The sequence below is a fragment of the Uloborus diversus genome, chromosome 9, assembly GCF_026930045.1.
Source record: "Uloborus diversus isolate 005 chromosome 9, Udiv.v.3.1, whole genome shotgun sequence".
NCBI classification, from domain to species: domain Eukaryota; kingdom Metazoa; phylum Arthropoda; class Arachnida; order Araneae; family Uloboridae; genus Uloborus; species Uloborus diversus.
In genome coordinates, this window is record NC_072739.1 from 141,074,546 (window position 1) to 141,100,818 (window position 26,273).

Here is a 26,273-nt window from a genome sequence, read left to right on the forward strand (position 1 = left end):
CTCTAAGCAATCATTTTTTTTTCAATCACTAGGAGTGCAGAAAATGAAATAGAGTAGAGTAAGTGTTATTTTTTTTTCTCATGCTTAAAATATTTACAGGAGGTAAACAATATGGAGGGGGCCCAAAAAGGTCATTTGTGACGGGCCCCAAAATTTTTGCGCACGCCCCTGGAGAAGGGCAAGTGTACCAATCTGGCAAGGGGGCTGCCTTGGCCCTGAACTGAATTGGGAAAGAGAGCAGGAGGTCCTAATTAAGGGTCTAAATTTCAAGTATGTTTTGCAGTTAATGAGAACTAGAATTGATTTTTCTGTATTTCTTCAAATTTTCTCTCGTTTAATAGTTACAAAATTAAGCATAAATAAATAAATGAACTTTTTTATTTCCTTTTCTGACATTAGAAATTAAAAAAAAGAAAAAACTTCTGTTTTACGGTACAAAACATTTCGGGATTCGGGGGGGGGGGGGTCACACCCCCCCGGAAACGACCCTGCAGGTAGTGAAAGTTAATCTGTATGCTTTTTATAGTTGAAATTAAAATTATTAAAGAACACTCTTGGATTTAATCTCATTTTCCTTATTATAGTTAATGTGAAAATATTATTTCTAATGTATGTGGTCCGCTAAGGATTTTGAAAGTACTCAACAGTGAAAAAGCTGTGAACCTCTGACATAAGTCATCACTATTAGTGATTTTATTGCAAAAAAAAAAAAAAAATACATCGCTACACTACCTATACACTACCGCATTACACTACCGTTTACATTTCAATGTTATAATTTTTTTCCAAGCTTGGTTGAAATAAAAGTGAAGCATGGTTCACACCCCCAATTCAATTTCGAATATTACCAATTAAAGCTCGATTCTTTCGAAATGTTTTCATTACTTTATTGTAAGTGAATCATGCAAATTACATTGTTCAATGACCGCAAAATACTTTTCAGAGGCGTTTTCTCTCTCTCTCTCAGTGTTTTATTTACTGTGTTCCAATTTGCATGATTGTATGCTGGTTGGATTTCGTAAAGTTGTGTGTGAAGTTTGCTTCAAATTAATAAGAATGATCAACATGAAATTTAATATTCATTTCTTTTAATTTCAATAGAGCACGAAAGTATGTTGATAACATTGAACTCAAATTTTGTTTTGTGACCAAGCTGTAAAACATAAAAACCTAAGCTGTAAAAAATAAGAACCTAATTGCTTCTTGAGAAAAAGCATAAAATAATTTTGTCGTAGCCACAAACCTTAAAGTTTGAGTAGTCCTACACCTTGTAGGTCGTTTGCCTACAAAGGAAATAAGACAAACAACTGGGAATTTCGAAGTAATCTAAGCAGAATAGAGTTATTGATTAACATTTATTACAAAAATGAAAAAACTTCTGCTGTAAAGACAATTTCTGAAACTTGTGAAATTTATCAAGAAATTTTCTTCGTGAGGTTGCAAATTAGCAGTTTTCGACGCTAGAGAAAAAAGAAATAATATTTATGACTGCTGACTAAACTTTATTACCAAAAAAAAAAAGATAAAATTCATAAAACGGCAAAGGTCTTTTTCTGAAGGAAATTTTGATGATAACTTATCAAATTCATACAACCCTCAGAATTTCTTGGCATTTCACTTAAACGATAACAGTCCATATAAAATAAAAAAAAAGACAATATTTAACAGCAGATATTTACCATTTAATTACTTATATTTAGCTGCGCTACAACTTACTTTAGCTGAAATAGAAATGTGTATTTCGAAATGATTTCAACAAATCATATAATCTGACAGCTTAAGTAGTGCTTAATAGTTTTCTGAATACGCATGAACTGAACTATTATCGGATGGTCGCTATTAAAACTTAATGTAATAAGTTTTCATGTTTTGAACCATTTAGTATTTTACGAAATACGTAATCAAGTAAAATTAATTGTAAATCAGTAGTACTTATTGTATAACTTCTGATAATACCGCATATGTGCTATTCATATTATTTATTCTTAATATGGATGTTTTGTCCGCACTAGGAGTTGTAAGGATAACTTGATAACAACGAAGCAAATTATGTAATTTTTTCATTTAATTTTTAATTTTCAAAAATTGTTTAAATATTTATTGAATATTTTATCAAAGTTTAAATCAAGTTGATAAAGTGTCATCATGTAACTGAACATCGCGGTAAAATAAGGATAGTATTGAATATTATTTATTGAATATTTTATCCAAGTTTAAATCAAGTTGATAAAGTGTCATCATGTAATTGAACATCGCGGTAAAATAAGGATAGTATTGAATATTGTGCTAAAAACTCAATAAATGGAGTCATTTTCATTCAATATATTTTTTTTATTCTTTTTATATAAAAACAAATTTAAAAGTTTGTGCAGCTTGACATTGAAAGTGAATAATACAAAATGGATCAAGCTTAATAAACAATTACACTATGAAAATAGGTCTCTTATTTACATGAAATATATAAAGTATGGAATGTTAAACATAAAGGATGCAAACTCTCAACACTAAAATACTCTCTAACATTCGAAATCTCGTATTCACTCATAAACTCTCAAAAGGAACAACCCACGGGATGTTTGTCTTAAAGCACACTTGTGTATTTAAAAATCTTTTCAAATGTAAAAATAACATTTTTTATGGTAACAGCTTCAATGCTTTCATCTACAAACCGGAACATGATGCTGCAACTTCTTAGTTGTCGTTGTGAAGTTTTTTCTCTATGCCCTAAATACGAACATATTGCAAATGGAATGTTTTTAACGAATTCGGCAGTCGTAACAAGACGTGCTCTGTACATGATGTACGCTATAACAGGAACAATTTGATGCGCAAAATGAGCAAAGTAATAAATTAACGTATTTACAAAAACTGTTCTTGGAACGTCGAGAGAATAGCAAAATATGGCGTGCTAATATAACACATAAATATATTTTTTCTCATTGTGCTGAAATAGTACATTGTCCAGCAGCACATCATTTCAGTCGACAAGTCTATGGCAGGGATATTATCCAGCAGCACTTTAGTGCAGTCGCTAAGTCTATGGCTGGAATGTCTGTACGTATTTCAAAGCTTTCAAGAGGCACATACCGATGAAAAAATTCAACAACTATCAGCAGTTCGTGCAAGAATGAGGTAGCAGTAGGGTAACATTTCTAAAAAGAAAATAAATTAAAATTAGTACCATTGAAAAGTGAAAAAAACATATCATCAAAGCTGCAATTTAGCTGCAGATATAATCTTATTGCAAACTTTTAACTAACTTTAAAGCTAAAAATTAATTTCTCTTTGACTTTTTCGCATGATACTCATTATAAGAACTTAGAATGGGAAAAGGAAGGACATTTGAAAAATTACTCTTGATGGTCATGTTACTATTATAAATATTATAGCAAGCGTATTAACAAAAACAGCTCAATTTTACCACGATATGATACCACGAATGATACCACGATTTACCATGAATGATACCACGATAATATTATACAAAAATTTGAAGAGTGAATTAGGGAGAGAGAGACAAATACCACCTGAAGATCAACTATGGCGATCAAGTCCGAAAAATGTCTTTGTATCTGACGATACAACAGAAACTCTAACGAAACTGAGGAAATGTATCTCCTAATGACACGTACCCTGATATTCAATCATTGTTAAAGAAACAGGCGCGAAGAGAAATTAGACCTTATTATTAAAAAAAAAAAAAATTATACAGGTATTGCCCCCCCCCCTCAATGCAGTAGTGTCTGAAATTGAAAATTAATTGCTGCAATGTCTGTTCGACAATTTGGAGGAAAAAAAAAAGAAATTTTGGTCCAAACGTTTGCAGTTGCAGATAGCTGTTGAAGTTGCATTTCCTCAGCCTTGCTTGTGCTACATAGTTTACATTCAGATGCATTTAAAATGGACGTGGTACTCGGTCATTGACGTCTGTTCGATGTCGGATTTGGTGAGCATGAAAAAGAAATTCATCAACCACTTCCGAAGTAAAGTTCATCAGCAGCGACATTTTTCTATTCCCAAAAGAGCAATGTCTCACTTCGACCTTCTCGCGCCAGGTCATGGTCACTGGAATATTAACTTCTGAACCAGATATAAATCAATGCTCAAGTTATACAGTGACCGAATTTCCTGTTCATTATACGTGCATAATTCCCTCCCTCAACTCCCAACAGCCAACAAGGGCAAAAAAAAATCTTTCAAGACTCGAAAAAAGAAAGGTCCTGCTGATCTAATACCAAACTTCCTGTGATACGTATAAAAAAAATGCTACCTCGTAACAAAAAGTAGCACCCCAAAAAGAAGGGTCACCCAAAAGAACTTCCATTGTAAAGTTCCATTGAAGACGTGAATACTACCTGTTGGTCGCAGGCACTTGTTTGTCGGTCCTTAGACCATCAGAAAGGTCTATTGGAAAGGACGTCAGCAAAAAAGGGGGCTTTTTTGAAGGCCATGGGTCCTTCTTTATAATTCTTCAGGGGAAGGTGCTATTTGTGCAGAAGGCGGATGTCCTTCCTTCATATTGTAAAGACGCGTGCATCCGAAAGATACTGTTGATATCTAGTTTGGATGCAGCAGTGACCTATGTTTGCCCACCCTCGCTAGTTGATGTTTGTATACGTTTCTTCATAGTCGCAGTTAGATGGAATGTTTAGATGTTAAAAAGAACTTTAGGGTACAAAACATCGAAGTTAGGGGCTAAGGTAAAGTATTTTTTGAGACCGAAGACTGAACGCGAGATTATTATCACGTCTGCTTGTAAACTGGGTGAAAAGTTTTGACACAAAATTGAATTTGATAACGAATTTGCCAAAAAAGAAAAAGGGGGGAGGGGGAATTCAAATATAAATGACGCAAAAATGCCTTCAAATCCTGAATGACTTTTTTAAAAATCCTTTTCATGATTATTATTTTGTCAGGAAAAAAAAAATAATAATTTGGATTTTGACACCTGGAATTCAAAATGTTTTTCGGAATCACGAGTGTGTGTGTGTGTTTGTGACTGTGTGCAGGCATTAGTGTGTGGGTATGTGTGTGTGTAGGCATGTGTGTTTGTGTGTGTGGAGGGGTATGTTTATGTGTGGGTAGTTGTGTGTATGTGTTTGTCTGTATGTGTTTGTGTGTATGTATTTGTTAGTGTGCGTGTAGATGTGTGTGCGTGTATGTGGGTGCGAATGTGTGTGTATGTATGCGTGTGTATAGGGCAAGTGACGCAACCTGGAGACGGATTTCGCTAGAGTAACAGCATCGCGAGGCGGCCGGCCGACGGCGACGGTGGTGCTGCAGAGGGAGGCGGGAGGAAAATAAAATCATAGGACACCAAAAAACAGTCAAGTGAGAACAATACGCAATCGTGATTGCTAAAAAATGTGATCCCTTTTTATAATTGCGGTTCAAACATTGTCGGATGCAAAGAGTCAAAATCGGATTATTGCTGGAATGATGCACGCTAAGTTGTATTTCTTTTTGTTTCTTAATTTTTTTAAACTTGATTAATATTTTCCTCAAATGGTTTTAATCAAGCAAATAAATCTGAATTCGCAACTCCAATAAGCTATAGGGGGTGCTGCAGCCACTGTCTAATGGCGGATGAAAAAGGTAAAACAAACAGATGCCGTAACTTAAAACTTTCTTTGAAGCTCAGTGAATAACAGTAATTTTTTATCGTGTTTGTAGGAAGTTTTATTTTCTTTTCTTCTGAAACCACATTACACCACAAACTGTCTAAAGCCTGCTATTTACCCCAAAGAAAACACGTGGCATGGAATGTTTTACCTTTTTCGATAGTATTGTTAATCACCGCAAGGTAGCGTATTCGAGCTCTGGAGTTGCGAATAAGTAGTGACATTTAGATAACAAATCGATTTACTCTTTTAAATTTTATATATTATCTAATATTTTTTGGAAAATAAAAGAATTTCAAAAAAAAGTATTGTTCTTGACTTTACTCAGAAAATGCTTCGCGTAATCATTAACGTAATACATAGCAGGAGACTTATTCGATTAAAGTAGAATGAAAAAATCATATGCGCTATAGAAAGCTGTATGAGTTCGTTCAAACAAGTTTCATTGAAAAGATGGAATTCTAAACTAATTTTAATCTAAAATTTGCATTTTTCTTGAGTACAGATTGATCATAATGCAAGGGAAAAAAATTGAATCTACTCAAAAAAGAGAGGAAAAAAAAAAAAAAAAAGAAAAGAAAAACAAATGATCAACATTAGCATTTCCACCAACGTAAGAAATATGGGAGAAATCGTGAATTTCAATTTTTGCCTGTTGTTCTTCCAAAAACACCACGTTTTTAAAATTTCAAAAAATTAACACTTGGAAAAAAAATAAGTAGCTCAATAAAAAGTTTTTTTTTTATTGACATGAGGAATTTTTCAAGCATCTTGTGCTTCTTCGAGGAACATTATTGTCCCGAAGAACACCGAAAGCAAAATTAAAGTTAATTGGAAAATTTATCTCTTCTATAAAATTAGTTACATTAATTTTGAAAATGTGTATCTAACGATAAAAACCACAATGTTAATTAAATTTTTTTGAACGAAATTTGTCCTGTAGTTTCACGGGATTTTAATCGTACTGTTTGAAACTTTTATCATCGGTATTTAAACAGACGATATTCATTTTAACAGAATAACAACGTCAAAAATCGCGAAAATTTTATAATTTTTCCTTTTTCCCAACAGTGGCAATTGCTTCAAGTGGATGAATTCATCATCAAAAACCAAGTTATGATCATAAAACACGAGCGGTAAAAAAAAAAAAAAAAATCCGCTCTTTCGTGACTACAACTTCCTCTTTCGTCTGACATTAATTGTTTCGAGACTTTCATTTTACGATTGTTACGTGTATTCGCCCCACAACACGACTTATTATAAGCGACCAATAGCCGTCTGCTGCGCTTTAAGTCCAAATGAAGACACTGGACTTTGTTTATCGCTGCCCAAAGGGAATGTCTTTTGCGGCGAAATAATCCCGAGTGTTTTACTTTTCTTATTCAGCTATAAAAGGATTGCCTTTTATTGGAGATAATGGAAAAAGAACGCTCACAGTGCTTGCTTTTATACGAGTATTACGGAGGAATTTATTAGGGGAAATTTATTACGATGCTTTTAATTATGTAGGGAAGTCTTCCATTGAATAGTAGAATCAAAGTTGTAGTTTTTTTTTCTCTCTCTCAGCCGCAATTGAACCGGATTTGTAAAGACAGTAGTGGGCTTAATTTTAATGATTTACAGAGTATTTAATGAATTATAAACGTATCGAATATTTTTTTTTTGAGTGAATTTAAGGTTCAATGCATATCAGTACATAACATTCTAATTAAAATTATTCTTTTAACCTTATTTTTCATAATTTATAGAAAATTACTGAATTATAATACCATCAAAAACTATTAAAGTGAGCTAAAAGTCTATCACATATCCGACTAAAATATTTTTTATGTAGTAGTTTTTCGTGAACGTGATTTTATTGTTCAAGAAAAATTGGAATTTAATGAAGCACAGAACCATTAAATATCTTACAAAGCGTGTGAGATGAAAAACAAGGAAAAATGTCAAATATTTTCAATTGTTAAAATGCCTATTAACTTTAAAAATCATTTTTCTTGGATTTATCTGAGAGTAAAATAAAATTTCAATGTTTATATAAAAATACGAGTTGTAATTATTTACTTATCATTATAGAGATATTTTTTCAGTACATGTGTTCTATATGATATTTCAGTTTTTATTATCGAAGTAAAGATGGCTCTTATCTTAAAAATTAGTAAATGAACATGTTAACCACAAAAGTTACATTAATGACACAGGATCGGAAATATATTAGATGATAACTACTACATATCAAATAGTATTATATAAAATATTGAACACATAGATGCTTTTTGGAATATGGGCAACGAATCAAACTTAGCGCTATTTTTGAATATGACATTACTAAAGGAACGTTTCATGACAGTTAAGATTTGAAATTCAAAATAGTATTCAAATTCATTGCAAAATTAAGCTGAAAATTCTTAGAACACTTACAAATATAGTCAGAAAAGTAGCCAAAAAAAAAAAAAAAATATTGCCAGCAATTATAAAAGTACAGAAACTCATTGCTAAAATGTAAGAATATTTCAAACAGATCGATATAACGAGAATTAATAAAATTTCCAAGTTGTAATTTTTGATCAAATTTTTTAATCATAATCCTAAAATTTAAATAATTATGAGAAAACACTATTACAACTATATTTCGTAGCTAAAATCTTGTAATGTACAGATTTTCTGACTGAATACGCAATTAAAAGTCACATGCAATTCTGTTCGATGTATTTCATTTAAATTAGGGACCAGAATGTGAACAAAATTAAAGAAGATAGTACTTGATGAGGCAGCAAAGTAATCAATCTCAATTCAAAGTGTTTCGCGCTACGTATATTAAATTATTCAAAATGCACGGGTAAAAATCCACTTTGATAAGAGAAAAAGATTTGATAGAGTTATAATTGATACAATCTAAATTATTCGACGTGTATGGTAAAAATTCGCTCTGGTAAAGGCAACGAAAAAGGGAAAATTACATTTGTTTGAGACTGAATAAAACTATTCAATATACACGGGTAAAATCCATTTGGGTGCGAAAATAAAAAGGAAAAAAAAATGTAGTTAGAAACTAAATAAAATTATTCAATATACACGGGTAAAATCCATTTAAGTGAGAGAATAAAAAGGAAAAAAATGTAGTTAAAACAAAATAAAGCTATTCAATATATGCGGGTAAAATCCATTTGGGTGACAGAATAAAAAGGAAAAAAAAAATGCAGTTAGAAACTAAATAAAACTGTTCAATATACACGGGTAAAATCCATTTGGGTGAGAGAATAAAAAGGAAAAAAAATGTAGTTAGAAAAGAAATTAAATTAGTCATCACATATGGGTAAAAATCCATTTCAATAAGAGGAAACGAAAAGGGAAAGTTATATTTGTTGGAAATTAAATAACATTTTTCAATGGGTATGGGTAAAATGGTATTTTGGTAAAAGAAAGCGAAAAATTGAAAATTATATCGAAAAATCGTCTTACCTGACTGAATTAGAACCAGGAAGTGAAGTCCATGAGTTCGTCTTCCTCATCTCCGTGCGCCATGTCGTACGGCGAAGATGCTTCGGAACACAGGCTAGGCGTTGGGGAACCCGTCGATGACTGTCCTCCCGTCGGGTAGGAATTCTCGTCTGCGGACATCCCCTGGCCAGTCTCTCCCAGAAGCTCTTGCAACCTCCTGATGTATTCCACTGCAGACCTCAGAGTGTCCACCTTGCTCATCTTTTTGTTCTTGGTGGAATGTGGAACGTGCTGGCGCAAAGTGGCAAAGCCCATGTTAACGAGACGGACCCTGTTTCTTTCCCGCTCGTTTCTCCTGGCCACCGCTGCCGGCTGGGGACCCATGCTTTTGCTTGCGGAGGGCAGTTGCCCCAGTTGTATTCTCCTTTTGCAGCGCAAGAGATCTGCACAGTCCTGTGGTAAATTGCTGCTGGAGCTGTACCTGTGGTTGGGCAACTTTGGTGCGATTCTTTGTGCTGTGCTGCTCATGGTTGTCGTGGGGGAATGTTGCAGAATATTACTGGGTGAGGTATTGCTGATGGTGTGACTGCTGGAAGTTGTGGGGACAAGATAGTAGTCTCCGTTCATAAGGCTCTCCGTGCCGTTCAAAATTGTGAGTGATGCCATATTTTTCAGATAAGAAATGTCCTTTGAAATGTCCAATGGAGTATAAATTGAAGTTCAGCTTAACACACAACCCTCGTCGTTGTTTTATCAAGAAACATTCTTAAAAACGTATTATGAAAAATCGCGTTCCTCCAGGTAAAATTTTTTGGTTTTGAACGAAAAATTGTCAATGAACAAGCTCTAATTCTTCTTCAAATTTCTTCTAATTGCCGAAACCAGTTATTTTCCGTGGAAATTCCAGCTAAGTCCAACAAACAAATCAAAACAGATGCGTCAGCAACATTCTTCTTGAAAGCCTCAAACGAAACAAAGTCAATACTTGTCGATATTTAAATTCTTTCACAGCAAAGAGAGATCAGAGAAACCGCGCACTGAAACTGAACTGTCAACACGCGAGAACGAATCTTCAATACAAACATGAAACAACCACGCGTACCTCCGTCTACCTTGAGAATGAGCGAACTACTGAAACCGGCTTCTCGCGGCGTACACTTTTAAAAGACCCCCTCTTTTTTTGTTCCCCTTCATACCCCTCATGAATATCAGACTCCTCCCTGCCCCCCGGCTAAGGGGGAAGACAGACGATTCTCTCCCTCCCCTCGCGCTCGCGTGTCCGATTTTGCACAGGGGAATAAATGTTGCGGGGTGTTCCATGGAATAGACGGGGATACCCTCTCGAAGCTCCAACCATCTATGACAGGAAGTGTAGTCAGATGATTTTTTAGGCATGGATAGAATAGGAATATTATCAACTTTTTATCAAAACCAATATTTAGAAATATTGTTATGCAAATTGTTACTACTTTCTGGCACAGATCTCTTATTCCTTCGGGTCAAAACTTTTAAAGTTTTCAACTCTCTGCATGAGTCGCGGTATTATGGTTGTTACTATTGTTAAGAAGCGATGACATGTTTTGACATTGTGTTGTCACGAAAGCAATGCCTGCTGCATTTAGTTTTTATCCATGTGTGTGAATCATTATAATATGGATCTTATAACGGTTATAATAATTTTAAAAACTCCCGATTATCCGCGAGTCCAAAAAAACAAGAACATGCATTTTTCGTAGCAAAAAACGAATACTGCTTTATATAGGCTGTTTTTTTTTCTTTTCTTTTCTGTCGAAAAATAAAATTTAAACTAAATTGCTTTTTTTATTTATTTCTTTATCTATTGTGCTTTCTTCATCGTACATACACGTTTTTTACTTCTTTTTACAAAAAAGAAGTATTGTATTCGCGAAAACAATTTCACTCAAAAATCGACCTTAATTTCCATTTTACTCACCCCCGAATGAATATTGAGTTTTTTTTTTTTTCCACTCGATCACACGTGGGTAAGTGCCTAAGAACGTATAGATACGCGAAGTATCCATAATAACGACACCCGAGTTAATTACAACGAATTTTCTCGTGACGTCTGTATGTATGTATGTATAAATGTATGTGCGTTTGTGCGTATTGATGTCGCATAACTCAAGAACGGTAAGTTCTAGAAAGCTGAAATTTGGTACGTAGATTCCTATAGAGGTCTAGTTGTGCATCTTATGAATTACCGCTTTTTTTAAATTTGAGAAATACACTTGCACTTTATATGAATTAATAAGTGAAAATTTAAAGTTAGTGTATCAATGTATGTGTGAAAATAAAAAACAATCAAAAAATCAATTCGGCAGAGAAGGAATGTTTTTGACACCAGAAAACATCCAATGTAAGTTATTAGTAAAATAAAGGTATATTTACTTGTAGCTACTTGAAAATACATTACCTAATCAGAGTAATCATGGTATTGATGAATTAATTTGCTGATTTGATTATGTGAAATAATGATCGGGTAATTAAATGCAAAATACGATAGCTGATTCAGTCCTTGTTACATTGGGAAAAAAAAGAAAAAACAAGCCAAATAACAAAAACATTTATTTACTTTGCATACAATTATTCCTAAGTGTGGTTAAAGACAGAGAACTATCACAATAAAACTCATTTAATTGAGTTGAAAACTATTCAAATAGTTTGTTGTTTACATTTTCTAATTTTCAAGCATAGTATGTTGATTATTCGAAAGCGAACTCTACTCATATTTCATGTTGATGTTAGCTGCCACAATAGTAACAATAAAAATATGATTAAACAAAATTCGTTTGAAAAAAATTATTTCAAATTTATCGAAAATTAATAATAATACTTTTGATCAATTAGTAATAATAATTTAATTTTAAATTTAATAATTTTGATTAAGTAAAAAACTATATTTTGTCCTTTTTTACAGTAAATAAATAAATAAATGAATAAAAAGAAAAAAACAACAACTAGATAAGAAAATAATCAATCTAAATAAAAAACAATACTTTTGATTAATTAATAAAAATAATTTGATTTTAAAGTTGATAATTTTGATTAAGTAAATAACTAGTTGTCCTATTTTCAAAAAAAAAAAAAAAAAAAAACCAACTAAATAAGAAAACAATTAAACTAAATAAAAAAACAATGCTTATGATAAATTATTAATAATAATTTGATTTTAAATTTAATAGTTTTGATTAAGTAAATAAGTATAGTTTGTCCTTTTTTTCAAAAAAAAAAAAAACTAAATAAAAAAACAATTTCTTTCGCCATTCACCGTCATATAAAGTCATAACTGTTGCGGAGAAAAGAAACAAAATCACACTACTTTTTTCAAGTTTTATTACGCATTATCGATGTCAGTGATCCTCAACCTGTGATCCGTAAGCAAATTTTCATGTGGTCCGCGAACAACTAGTGAAAATTTATCTATATCTTTTTTATAGCTAGCTGTCTTAAATGTGTAAAATGAAACTGTCACATTTATCTCAATTCACCTAACACAGTTGTTGTGAAAAAAATATTTCTATGGTATGTGGTTCACTTTGGATATGGAAGGGGGTACCAAGTGGTCAGGGGTACCCCGATTAGAGGTCACGGGAGGTCGCTGTGACAAATTTCCTTGTTCGGTAAATTTTTAATGCTGATTCGGCGATAGTATCATCATTCGGAATTATTTGTAGTTCTATTCTGAAAAATTATCATCATTCGGCGAAATTTGAAGTTCCATTCGGCAAAATTATCATCATTGAGAATTTTCATCGTCTCGAAAATTTATGTTTGGGTCGCCCCTGCAAGTGGTCCTTTAGTTAAGAAAACTTAAAGATCAACTGATCTATGTATTGGATTTTGAATATAAATGATATAAATATCATTTTTACTATTGTATTCGGGCTAAGCTTTAGCTGTAGTCTTGTCATTTATATTATATTCAGTCTATAAGGGAAAAACCATCGGAATAATGCGAAAAAAGTTTACAACCATACTGCTAAAATTTGAAAATGCGATTTAAGTAGTTGACATTAATTTGAGAAGGCTACTTTTTAAAAAGTCTTTAAAACAGAAAATGTTTTTTTTTTGTTAATAAAAAGAACGAAGGAAAGTAATCCTTTTCTATTACACTTTACTGTCATTTAAGTTAATATTTTACTCCGTGTTTAGTTAGTATAAAGAAGAAGTTCAGAAAGCAAACGAATTAAGCAGCAGCTTTACTACGGCGGAGAGGCCCCGGGTGACAAACTTCTAGGGGGACACCCATAGGGGGGGTCTAAGAGTTTATGAAAAATAAAAATATAAATACTAAACATTTTCTATTAATATATCTTAAATTATATTTTAGTTACCAAATTTCATCGAAAACGGAGCACAATATAACGAGAAGGGACTGGTTACTCATGTATCTAGGGCAATTTTACACAAAATGCGTTCATAATACTCATTATGTCAACCTTCGTTTTAACACAGAAATTAAAATTTGTTTCTTTCAGAAACAAATTTTTACGTATCAACGTAATGTATCAAGGTTACGTACGAATCAACGTTATGTACGCATCAACATTACGTAAACAATGTTTTATATCGTATTACCTTTATGTTTACAAAAAACATCAATAGCTTTTTTTTTGGGGGGGGGGGGGGGGCATTACTGCCTTTATGTTTGCAAAAAGCATTAATAGATTTTTTTTGGAGAGGGGGGGGGGGGAGTGACATCTTAAATTACCACTCCGGGTGACACAGGAATGCTACTGATTTAGATAATGATGATTGCTCTTGGAAAGAAAAAGATAATGTTGAATTTAACCTTTAGAATGACAAAAAAATATCATTTCGAATGGTAAAATATCAAAAGTTTTCAATGCTGGGAGTTTTGATAGCTTCAATGTCAGTTCCTTTGCCAAAAGGCATCATCTAAAATTTCAGAAGTCAATAGACGAACTGTTGCTGTTAATATCAAGCTCGATTAAATTTCTTTCCTGAATATTTCAATCACTATATCGATAACTGATTTGTATTTCAGCACTCATAAGTGTTAAAAAGTGATTTTATATGCACAAAATACTGCACAGATTATGATTATTAAAATATATCTTACTTGTTCAAACTGTTTTCGAAACAAAGTAGGAGTAGTGTTTGTTCTTTGTTTATACCATCATTAAATTTATTCCTTGACCATAAATCCGTTATAATGTGCAAAAGTTGAACAAATAAATTCATAAATAAATGAAAATTAGATCCAATAAGCTTTGTGCTACAATATGATTAAATTAAAAAAAAAAAAAATTAGTCTGAAAAATCTAAAAGCATTACAGTAGTCCTTTTTCATAGACTAGATTAAGGAAACGGGGTGTCCCATGAAAAAATTTGAATTTCGTCATCTTGAATTCAAATTATGTTTATCGCAATCACGAGTGTGTGTGTATGTATGTAGGCGTGTGTGTTTATGTGTGTGGAGGGTATATGTGTTTGTGTGTAGGGGGTATGTGTGTGTAGGCATGTGTGTTTGTGTCTGTGTGCAGGCATGAGTGTTGGTAGTTGTGTGTATGAGTGTTTGTGTGCGTGGGGACGGGGTATGTGTATGTGTGTGTAGGCATACGTGTTTGTGCCTGTGTGCAGGCATGAATGTGTGGGTTGTTGTGTTTGTGTGTGTGTGTATGTGTGCGTGTGTGTGTAGTTGTGTATATATGCGCGTGTGTGTAGTTGTGTATGTATGCGCGTGTGTGTAGTTGTGTATGTATGCGCGTGTGTGTAGTTGTGTATGTATGCGCGTGTGTGTAGTTGTGTATGTATGCGCGTGTGTGTAGTTGTGTATGTATGCGCGTGTGTGTAGTTGTGTATGTATGCGCGTGTGTGTAGTTGTGTATGTATGCGCGTGTGTGTAGTTGTGTATGTATGCGTGTAAGTGTAGGGTATTGACGCAACCTGGAGATGGCTTTCGCTAGAGGTGCAGCATCGTGAGGAGCCGGTCGACGGTGATGTTGCAGAGGGTGCTGGTGGGAAAATAAAATGATAGCACATAACAGTCAAATGAAAGCAATAAACAATCGTGCTTTATTTACATTGGTTTTTCAATTCAATCAAATACATAAAAAGTTAAAAAAAAGGATTGAATGAAAAATATGGAGGAGGGAATCTTTAATAAAATCCAATACTTTGACTGTCAAACCAATATTTAAAACAGAAGTCATCAGAATAAGTTTATCAGTGATATGATCATGCTTATTGTGCAACAGTTACGTAAACAAACACTTATATTCAATCTTAATGAGTACTTTTAGGATTTTTACTGGAAAATGTTTGGAAACGGACGATATAAACGCTAATTTTCAAATTAAAATATTAATTAAGAGTTTCCGTAAACATTTTCACTTGAAATACAATTTCACCTGTCAGATATAAATTTTGTTCAAAGAGAAGAATTTTGAATGTTTTTATTAAGAAATATGCATATTTGACTAGCAGGAATTAAATATTAAATCATTAACTGTTTAAAACATTTAGCTACGCCGAATTGTCCTTCTGTTTTCGAGCATATTTTTTTCAAAATCTTAATGTTTTTGAATATATGTGCAGCGAGATATTCATTACAAGGTCAATGTCATATTAGCTAAAGCTAAACAAATTAGAATAAGAAAATAAGCGGAATCAGAAGAGGAAAAAGAAGAACACTACATTCGAATCCGCGTATTTTTTGTTCCATCGCAGAACTGGAGGTTTGGTTCTTACTCGACAGATGGCGCTACAGTTCTGGAAAAAGTTTTTCTTTTTTTCCCCCAAGAAGATAAATTCCGTAGCTTTCAATGCTTGAAAAATAATATTACAAAATATTTTGTTCACACAAGAGCAATTGTTTGGGGAACGTTTCAGAATGAAATACGAAAATAAATGAAGCTACATGGCAGGATACTGCGAGGAAATATTTAAAAAATATATATGAAATTCACTAGGAGAGAGAAAATATAACTTTACTATGAGTATGAAAAAATCTAAACAAAACAATTCAACTTAATCATTTTGTAAAAATTTCATGCGAAACGTTTTCGTTGGAATTCAAAACTGTTTTTTTAGTTTTTTCATTTGTATGTTCGTGACTTTAAAATTAAAAATTATTAATATTTTTTCTTCACACCAAAATAATTTCTGTGTGTGACTTCACATGCATAATTGGTGAGCACTGACATTTTATTCAAATAATAATAAACACGTTTAAAGTAAACAAAAAAATTAAAAATCCCAAATCAGAACAATTACAATAATTAGAACAGGCTTAAAATGAATATGTTTCTACTCTAATAAGAATTTAAAAATTTTGTTTCTTTTGTAACTTAAAAAATGCTGCATCATGTCAATTTGTTTCTGAGCTTTCTAACAAAACCTATGCTGCCAAATGGAAGAAAAATAAAATAAAAATCTTACTTTCACAAAATATTTTGAAAATTTAGAATGTGAAATAGTTTTGGATGAACAATATTTACTTAAACTCATCAACGCTTCTTGTTTCAATTAAAAGTACAGTCGACTCCCGCTACAACGCGATCCGACTTACGCGAAATGGCTATAGCGCGATTTTTCCTCCGGTAAAGAATTTTATTCCTAACGCGAATTCTTCACCCGCAACATGAAAATTTTCCGAAGGGAATCGCGGTTTTTTCGTTGAATGGACCTTCATCCCTTTGGCATCACTGAGAGCGGAAGTTCCCACACCGTACTAGTCTGAACATCGCTTATACAAATAAATATTCCTCATTTTCCATTTAATTTTTTCATTCTATATGAGAAAGTTGATGAAATATAATGACACCAAGGAGCGCTGTTTTATTTAAAGTTTGCGAAGATAGAAGGAAAAAGAGAAAGTATCTGACACTTAAAGAAAAGCTAAAGATTATTTACTTGAACCCCTAAAAAATGCGTCGAAGGCAGCATGACAATTAGGTATGAGTGAATTTTCGATATCTACAATTAAAAAGCAAGAAAAGAAATCCGTAAAAGTTCACCGAGTAGTTTCTAAGCAAAATGCAAAAATTATGAAAATGGAAGCTGCTCTTCTATTGTGAATTTAAGAAATCAGGAAGAGAGGTGTTGCCATAGAGCATAGATGGAAACGTTATAAAAGAACTAGTGAAGCAACTGTATTTTGTGTATTTAAAATTATATAAGAATAACGGTTTGATCACGCAGCATAAATCATCACCATCTGCGATTTTTTAAGTTACAAATATCATTACTATTTCTAGGTACAACTATAGTGCATTTGTTTTTCTTACTACATAATATACGTACCGTAGTGGTTTATTTTACTTCTTTCTTTCCCATTGATCATTGATTTTTGTGCATCGTAGTAGTTTTTATGTAAAATAAAACTGCTTTTTTCTTTTTTTAAATACAATACATAAAAATTCAACTTTTTATTTAAGAAACAATAATGTATAGTTAGAAAATGGTTTTTAACAGTTTGAGGTGGTATTTACAATCGTCTTTAATCGTATGGGTATGTTTATAAAAGTTTTTACACATGCCCTTTTTCACAACGCGAAATTTCAACGAGTAATTTCTTAGCAAAATGCGAAAATTGTGAAAATGGAAGCTGCTCTTGCATTGTGAATTTAAGAAATCAGGAAGAGGGGTGTTGCCATAGATGGAAAAGTTATAGAAGAACTAGTGAAGCAACTGTATTGTGTATTTAAAATTATATAAGAATAACGGTTTGATCACGAAGCATAAATCATCACATTCTGTAATTTTTTGTTACAAATATCATTACTGGATCTACTGTACAGTATATGCTCTTTGGTACAACTATAGTGCATTTATTTTTCTTACTACATAATGTACTTACCGTAGTGGTTTATTTTACGTCTTTCTTTCCCAATTGATCATTGATTTTGTGCATCACAGCAGTTCTTTATGTTAAATAAAACGTTTTTAAAAAATACAATAAATAAAAATTCAATTTTTTATTTAAGAAACAATAATGTATAGTTAAGAAATGGTTTTTAACAGTTTGAGGTGATGTTTACAAGTGTCTTTAACCGTATGGATATGTTTATAAAAGTTTTTACACATACCCTTTTCCACAACGCGAAATTTCAATTTACGCGAAGGGTCTTGCAACGCATCCCTCGCGTAAGTCGGGACTCGACTGTAAACATTTTTTCTGTTCAGTTTTTTGTTGTCAAATTTTTATTTAATTTATACGAACTTGTAAATGATGTTTCCGACAGCACTACATTATGTTATTTATTGATCACGATAGCTATGAATAAAATATAAAAAAATCATTTTAAAATAGAAATTTTAGACGTACAAAGTTCATTCGCACGTACATGAATACCCGCAACCGTTTTCTTGCTTCTTTTTCTTTAAAATCGGCATTGTTTTTTCTCATTACGTTGTTCTGACGAGTGATGTTTTATTGGCGGTGTTTTGTTGAGTAAGTGTCTTTTATTTCTAAGGGTCGTTACGTCGAGTTGGGTATTGCTTGATTCGAAAATTTCAATATTAAAGTTCCTTTTCGGGCTGCTTCGATTCGTCATCGAAAATTGGCGATCCTGGAATCATACGTTGATGTTTGAAAAATATCATATTTGTCAAATCTTCAAATCTTCAGTGAAACACCGTTCATACGTTTCTGAAGGGATAGTATGAAAAAGTGTATAAATGAAAAAAAAAAAAATAATTTGAATTTTGACATTTTGAATTCAAATTATGTTTTTCTCAATTACGAGTGTGTGTGTGTGCATGTGTGTAGGCGTGTGTGGGGGGTATGTGTGTTTGTGTCTGCGGGTAGGTATGAGTGTGTGGTCGTTGTTACTATGAGTGTTTGTGTGTATGGGGGTGAGGGGAATGTGTGTGTAGGCATATGTGTTTGTGTCTGTGTGCTGGCATGAGTGTGTGGGTAGTTGTGTGTAGGTGTGTGTATGTGTGTGTATGTGTTTGAGTGTGTGTATATGTATGTGTGTGTATGTGTATGTGTGCATGTATTTGTGTGTGCGTGTGTGTGTGTGTAGTTGTGTATGTGTGTGTATGTGTATGTGTGCATGTATTTGTGTGTGCGTGTGTGTGTGTGTGTAGTTGTGTATGTATGCGAGTATGTGTAGCATATGGATGTAACCTGGAGATGGCTTTCGTTGGAGGAGCAGCATCGTCAGGAGTCGGTCGACGGCGATGCTGCAGAGGGTGCTGGCGGGAAAATAAAATGATAGCACATCAAAACAGTCAAATAAAAGCAATAAGCAATCGTGATTGCTCAAAAAAAAAAAAGTATAATATGTATGCATTAATATGTATTAAATTTTACAGGGACCAAATTAAAAAACGTATAATTGATAAAAGCGTATAAAAGAGAAACATATGAACAGGGTTAAAAAGTCAGTAATCCAACGTTATTAAGCACAAAACTTGCAAATGATTGCAGACACGTGTTTCGGTATTATAAGGAACACCTTTTTCAATGCAAAGAAGTGTGAGCTTTTGGATGAAAAGTCATCCGAGAAAAGCCTCTATCTTTATATGAACAGTGCTTCACATATTTACATAGAAATTTAAAAACAAGAAACAGGTCTATGCTTTTGTTTCTTGGAGGTTTCTAATGGTCAGTGATGTCTACGTTTACAGAAAGGTAAGCAGATACACTGATTAAACTAAATTTTTTGGTGAAAAGTTTTGCTCAATGTTTAATCTTTCTTCGACTTAGGTATTCAACGTGTATTAATGCATTTATATGAGGCAGTGAGAAGCAAAGAGATGTAGGTGGACATTTTCAAGTTTTGAGTAAAACGCGTTTAAAAAGATAACTTGCTAGGTAGGCTTTCATTGATTTTTTTTCTGAATCATGCTATACAGCAGCAACAATCAGAATTACTAGTGCAATCTTTTGCTCTAAGACAGAGGAGAAGTTCACTTACCATGTGTACTGGTTATTTCCAAATGTTTAATTTTTCCACTTATATCACTTTACTTTTCACTACCTCATATGACCATCAATTTACGGCTAAATATTGAGATTTTTTTTAACTTAAGACGTATATTATTCCAAAACAAGTACAAGATTTTAAAAAATCCATAAATTTGGAGCCGTGTCCAAGGGAAGGTTTTAGGGCTTAAACCCCTCCCATTAGAAAAAATAATAAAGAGTTATATAAAGAAAACGTATAAATGTGACTTAAATTTCGTATCAATATTTGTATCCAGTGCTCATTTCTTAAAAACATTTCTATGAAACTTTGATGCAACTTACGATTGTCCCCTCTTTACCGACTATAGTCATAGTTTGAAGCCAGTGGCAGAAAAACCGCTGAATGGTTTGATAATACGAAGTATTTACTACGAGAAAAATGCTTCCTATAAGATGGTTATGATGAATCTGGCATTTTACGAAGATAGAGGAATTTCGTCACAAAGAAAATACATGACTGAACTGGCGGTGTATTTTATGTATTTCTGCTTTAGCCCTTGCTAATGGACGGTAATATACTGAATATACCTTGCCTCGCGTTCAATCTTCGAGTTGAACCGAACCATTGCTTCGGTCACTCGTCTGGTCTGTGCTAATTCTATATTAGCTACCAACTTGTTTGGCACTCTTGGCTTCCTTAAAAGGTTTTCCATCTCCAGTTCAGTCACTTTCCTATGCCGGGCTGCTGAGTGCTAATAAGCACGAAACTGCAGTCATCGGCTGGAAATGACTGAACTGGCGGTGTATTTCATGTTTTCTGCTTTAGCCCTGGCTAATGGGCGGTAATTTACTGAAAATACGCAATGTTTGAAAAATGAAATGTGAATCTTCAATGAACTCTTTCCCGTTCAGTTTATCAAGAATGCTTCAAAGTAATAAACCATAAAAGCAGAAAATGATAAAAATAAATTTGTGCAAAACGTATAATACTTTTCCAATGCACTCTATAAAAGGTTTGATTTAAACGAATATGGGAAAATGAAATGAACACTGTGAGCGTTAAACCGAAATGAATTATTTGACACTTTTTGACAATGTGGACAAGGATGAAAAAAACCTTGAAACCCTCCCTTTATAAAATCCAAGACTCGGGTCTGGCATTTAATCACTAAACTTTTAACGGCTTTTCCCGCTAAGTATTGAAAATAAATGTTTATCAATTTGATGTTAATGCAACTCCTGAGTTATTTTTCGAAAAAAAAATAAATAAATAAATAAAATAAAATAATAATAATAATAATAATAAAAAAATTAATTTCAATTTTGACATCTTGAATTCAAATTATGTTTTTCGCAATCACGAGTGTGTGTGTATGTAGGCATGTGTGCTTGTGTGTGGGGGATACGTGTGTTTGTGTGTATTGGGTATGTGTATGTGTGTTTAGGCATGTGTGTTTGCGTCTGTGTGCAGGCATGAGTGTGTGGGTAGTTGTGTGTATGAGTGTTTGCGTGCGTGGGGGCGGGGTATGTGTATGTGTGTGTAGACATGTGTGTTTTTATCTGTTTGCATGCATGAATATGTGGGTAGTTGTGTGTGTGTATGTGTTTGTGTGTGTGTATGTGTAGTTGTCTGTATGTATGCGTATGTGTGTATGTGTTTGTGTGTGTAGGTGTATGTATGTTTATATATGTGTGTGTGTGTAGGTGTGTGTATGTATGCGTGTGTGTGTAGGATATGGACGCAATCTGGAGACGGCTTTCGCTATAGGAGCAGCATCGTAAAGAGCCGATCGACGGTGATGGTGCAGAGGGTGGCGGTGGGAAAATAAATTCAAAGGACATCAAAACAGTCAAGTGAAAGCAATAAGCAATCGTAATTTCTCAAAAATAAATAAATAAATAAATAAATAAAATAAATAAATAAATAAAAAATAATAAAATCACAATTAAAACAGTAACATCACACTTAGTTAATTTCAGCTGCGTGCAGTAGAACTTTCAGTTTTTATCAAGCTGCTAAGGTATCGATTTCCGACTTTTTCGGAACAAAATTGTGGAAAGATCAATTATCTTCATCTTAGATTGAATATATAATTTATACTCGTTAAACGTTCATTTAATATAGTGTTTTCTATTGGTTATAAATGATTTTCTTTTTAACTTGCTGACACTATACATATGTATGCAAGCTGAAGTATGTGCTCAAATAAACGATTTAAAAGACCATTTGAGACATTTAGGACTTGGATATGTTTAAATCATGAAGTATAGTGAAAATTTATTTGAAGAGAAAGTTGTTTTGCTTTATATGAATAACTTTAATGATTCCTATTAAAAAGCGAGCTGTTGACAGACAGCAATAAATCTTTCAGCAAGGCTATAAATCTTCGAAACTACGATCATTTTGATTTCGGTAGCTTTTCTAATCGCAATCTCATGCAAACAAAGGTCGCATTAGCGCACATTTTTACTCTTAATGAAGCAGAAAAACATCCGTTTTTTAGAAGTATAATTCCGAAAACATTACATGCAGGAATTGCGTTTCTTTCCATGGCTGTCATTATGCTGAAGATTTGGGTAGCTAAAACTGTAAACAGAAAATAACTGCTGGTTGTGGGGAATGCGTAACGGATAAGTGCGGTAGCGGCTTCTGTATAGGTGAAATGGTAAAAGGAATTAGGAGGTTTAGAACGCTGGGAGATCGGCTGGGGTGGATTAGTTAGGTGTTCCATCGAACGGCCTAGGTGATGAGCTTGGGTGCTGCCCACTTGACCTTTATGCTGCGACGTCTGGGTTGCCAGACTTGGCATGGCGAAGACTATTTATTATACATGCATGAACATTAAATTGAAAAAAAAAGGAAGTCTATAGCCAAGCCCTATGTCAGGTATTCGACGGATAAGAAAACGCACCAAAAGAACTTCGTCAGCTCTGTAAACACAGGTCACAGTAAATTTGGATAAAATAGAATGTTTCATCTTGCTGAACATTTAAAAAAAAAGTTTTCCTAATTAAATGAAATTTGAAATTTAAATCAATTTAAACATTCAAATCAAGTCTTCACATTTGCCAAACATGATGAAAAAAAGTTAATGTGTAGAATGTTTCTCGAATTATTATTATTAAAAAAAAAGTGTGTTGTACAGTCGTCTCGCGACAGTTCGATCCCTTATAACTCGAATTTTCTATTTATCTCGAAATTATCACTGGGGCTCCCCTTGAGAAATCTGTGGGAACTTTCTGTAACTCGAACTACCAGCAACTGGAAGGTTGGTCAACAACCAGTCATTTCAGATTTCGAGTTGTTGAAAGTTGACTGTGGAAAACTAACTGCACCTCACGATATATTGGTGTCCAGAGAACTTGTCTTTGCTGTGATTTACAATGTATTGACGTGCTGATTATTATGTTTTATAGACATGGACTTCTTAGTTAACACTATCAGCAGGGTGGTGAAAAGAAATTTTCACGAAATAAATTAATGAAATAAAAGAAAACTAATAATTTTTTTTTTTAAATTGTGACTCAATTGTATCTTTTCCTTAATCAGTTTTCTAAAATTTGTGTTCCTTTTTAAGCTTTAGGTTCTGGACAAATGTGACCACCCTCTTCCTCACTGCATCGTGTCCTAACCACTTGTCAGTAAATACACAAATGTGACCACGCTCTACCTTAGTGCATCGTCCTAGCCACTTGTCAGTAAATACACAAATGTGACCACGCTTTACCTCAGTGCATCGTCCTAGCCACTTGTCAGTAACTACACAAATGTGACCACGCTCTACCTCAGTGTATCGTCCTAGCTACCTGTCAGTAAATACACAAATGTGACCACGCTTTACCTCAGTGCATCGTTCTAGCTACTTGTCAGTAAATACACAAATGTGACCACGCTCTACCTCAGTGCATCGTCCTAGCCACTTGTCAGTAAATACACAAATGTGACCACGCTCTACCTCAGTGCATCGTCCTAGCTACTTGTCAGTAAATACACAAATGTGACCACGCTCTACCTCAGTGCATCGTCCTAGCCACTTGTCAGTAAATACACAAATGTGACCACGCTTTACCTCAGTGCATCGTTCTAGCTACTTGTCAGTAAATACACAAATGTGACCACGCTTTACCTCAGTGCATCGTCCTAGCTACTTGTCAGTAAATACACAAATGTGACCACGCTTTACCTCAGTGCATCGTCCTAGCCACTTGTCAGTAAATACACAAATGTGACCACGCTCTACCTCAGTGTATCGTCCTAGCTACCTGTCAGTAAATACACAAATGTGACCACGCTTTACCTCAGTGCATCGTTCTAGCTACTTGTCAGTAAATACACAAATGTGACCACGCTCTACCTCAGTGCATCGTCCTAGCCACTTGTCAGTAAATACACAAATGTGACCACGCTCTACCTCAGTGCATCGTCCTAGCTACTTGTCAGTAAATACACAAATGTGACCACGCTCTACCTCAGTGCATCGTCCTAGCCACTTGTCAGTAAATACACAAATGTGACCACGCTTTACCTCAGTGCATCGTTCTAGCTACTTGTCAGTAAATACACAAATGTGACCACGCTTTACCTCAGTGCATCGTCCTAGCTACTTGTCAGTAAATACACAAATGTGACCACGCTTTACCTCAGTGCATCGTCCTAGCTACTTGTCAGTAAATACACAAATGTGACCACGCTCTATACCTCAGTGCATCGTCCTAGCTATTTGTCAGTAAATACACAAATGTGACCACGCTTTACCTCAGTGCATCGTCCTAGCTACTTGTCAGTAAATACACAAATGTGACCACGCTCTACCTCAGTGCATCGTCCTAGCCACTTGTCAGTAAATACACAAATGTGACCACGCTCTACCTCAGTGCATCGTCCTAGCTACTTGTCAGTAAATACACAAATGTGACCACGCTCTACCTCAGTGCATCGTCCTAGCCACTTGTCAGTAAATACACAAATGTGACCACGCTTTACCTCAGTGCATCGTTCTAGCTACTTGTCAGTAAATACACAAATGTGACCACGCTTTACCTCTGTGCATCGTCCTAGCTACTTGTCAGTAAATACACAAATGTGACCACGCTTTACCTCAGTGCATCGTCCTAGCCACTTGTCAGTAAATACACAAATGTGACCACGCTCTACCTCAGTGTATCGTCCTAGCTACCTGTCAGTAAATACACAAATGTGACCACGCTCTACCTCAGTGTATCGTCCTAGCTACCTGTCAGTAAATACACAAATGTGACCACGCTTTACCTCAGTGCATCGTTCTAGCTACTTGTCAGTAAATACACAAATGTGACCACGCTCTACCTCAGTGCATCGTCCTAGCCACTTGTCAGTAAATACACAAATGTGACCACGCTCTACCTCAGTGCATCGTCCTATCTACTTGTCAGTAAATACATAAATGTGACCACGCTCTACCTCAGTGCATCGTCCTAGCCACTTGTCAGTAAATACACAAATGTGACCACGCTTTACCTCAGTGCATCGTTCTAGCTACTTGTCAGTAAATACACAAATGTGACCACGCTTTACCTCAGTGCATCGTCCTAGCTACTTGTCAGTAAATACACAAATGTGACCACGCTTTACCTCAGTGCATCGTCCTAGCTACTTGTCAGTAAATACACAAATGTGACCACGCTCTATACCTCAGTGCATCGTCCTAGCTATTTGTCAGTAAATACACAAATGTGACCACGCTTTACCTCAGTGCATCGTCCTAGCTACTTGTCAGTAAATACACAAATGTGACCACGCTCTACCTCAGTGCATCGTCCTAGCCACTTGTCAGTAAATACACAAATGTGACCACGCTCTACCTCAGTGTATCGTCCTAGCTACTTGTCAGTAAATACACAAATGTGACCACGCTTTACCTCAGTGCATCGTCCTAGCTACTTGTCAGTATATACACAAATGTGACCACGCTTTACCTCAGTGCATCGTCCTAGCCACTTGTCAGTTAATACACAAATGTGACCACGCTCTATACCTCAGTGCATCGTCCTAGCTACTTGTCAGTAAATACACAAATGTGACCACGCTTTACCTCAGTGCATCGTCCTAGCTACTTGTCAGTAAATACACAAATGTGACCACGCTTTACCTCAGTGCATCGTCCTAGCCACTTGTCAGTAAATACACAAATGTGACCACGCTTTACCTCAGTGCATCGTCCTAGCCACTTGTCAGTTAATACACAAATGTGACCACGCTCTATACCTCAATGCATCGTCCTAGCTACTTGTCAGTAAATACACAAATGTGACCACGCTTTACCTCAGTGCAT

At 34.4% G+C, this 26,273-nt stretch overlaps 1 protein-coding gene across 1 annotated transcript; it reads right to left on the minus strand.

The window, feature by feature from the left end:
- Positions 1-9,089: 9,089 nt before the first annotated feature.
- On the minus strand, positions 9,090-9,725 carry LOC129230014 (achaete-scute homolog 1a-like). Its single transcript, XM_054864400.1, has one exon. The coding sequence runs from the start codon at positions 9,723-9,725 to the stop codon at positions 9,090-9,092; it is 636 nt and encodes a 211-aa protein (XP_054720375.1).
- Positions 9,726-26,273: the final 16,548 nt, after the last annotated feature.

Coding starts and splice junctions, on each gene's coding strand:
- LOC129230014 (XM_054864400.1), bottom strand. CDS start 9,725: ATGGCATCACTCACAATTTTGAACGGCACGGAGAGCCTTATGAACGGA.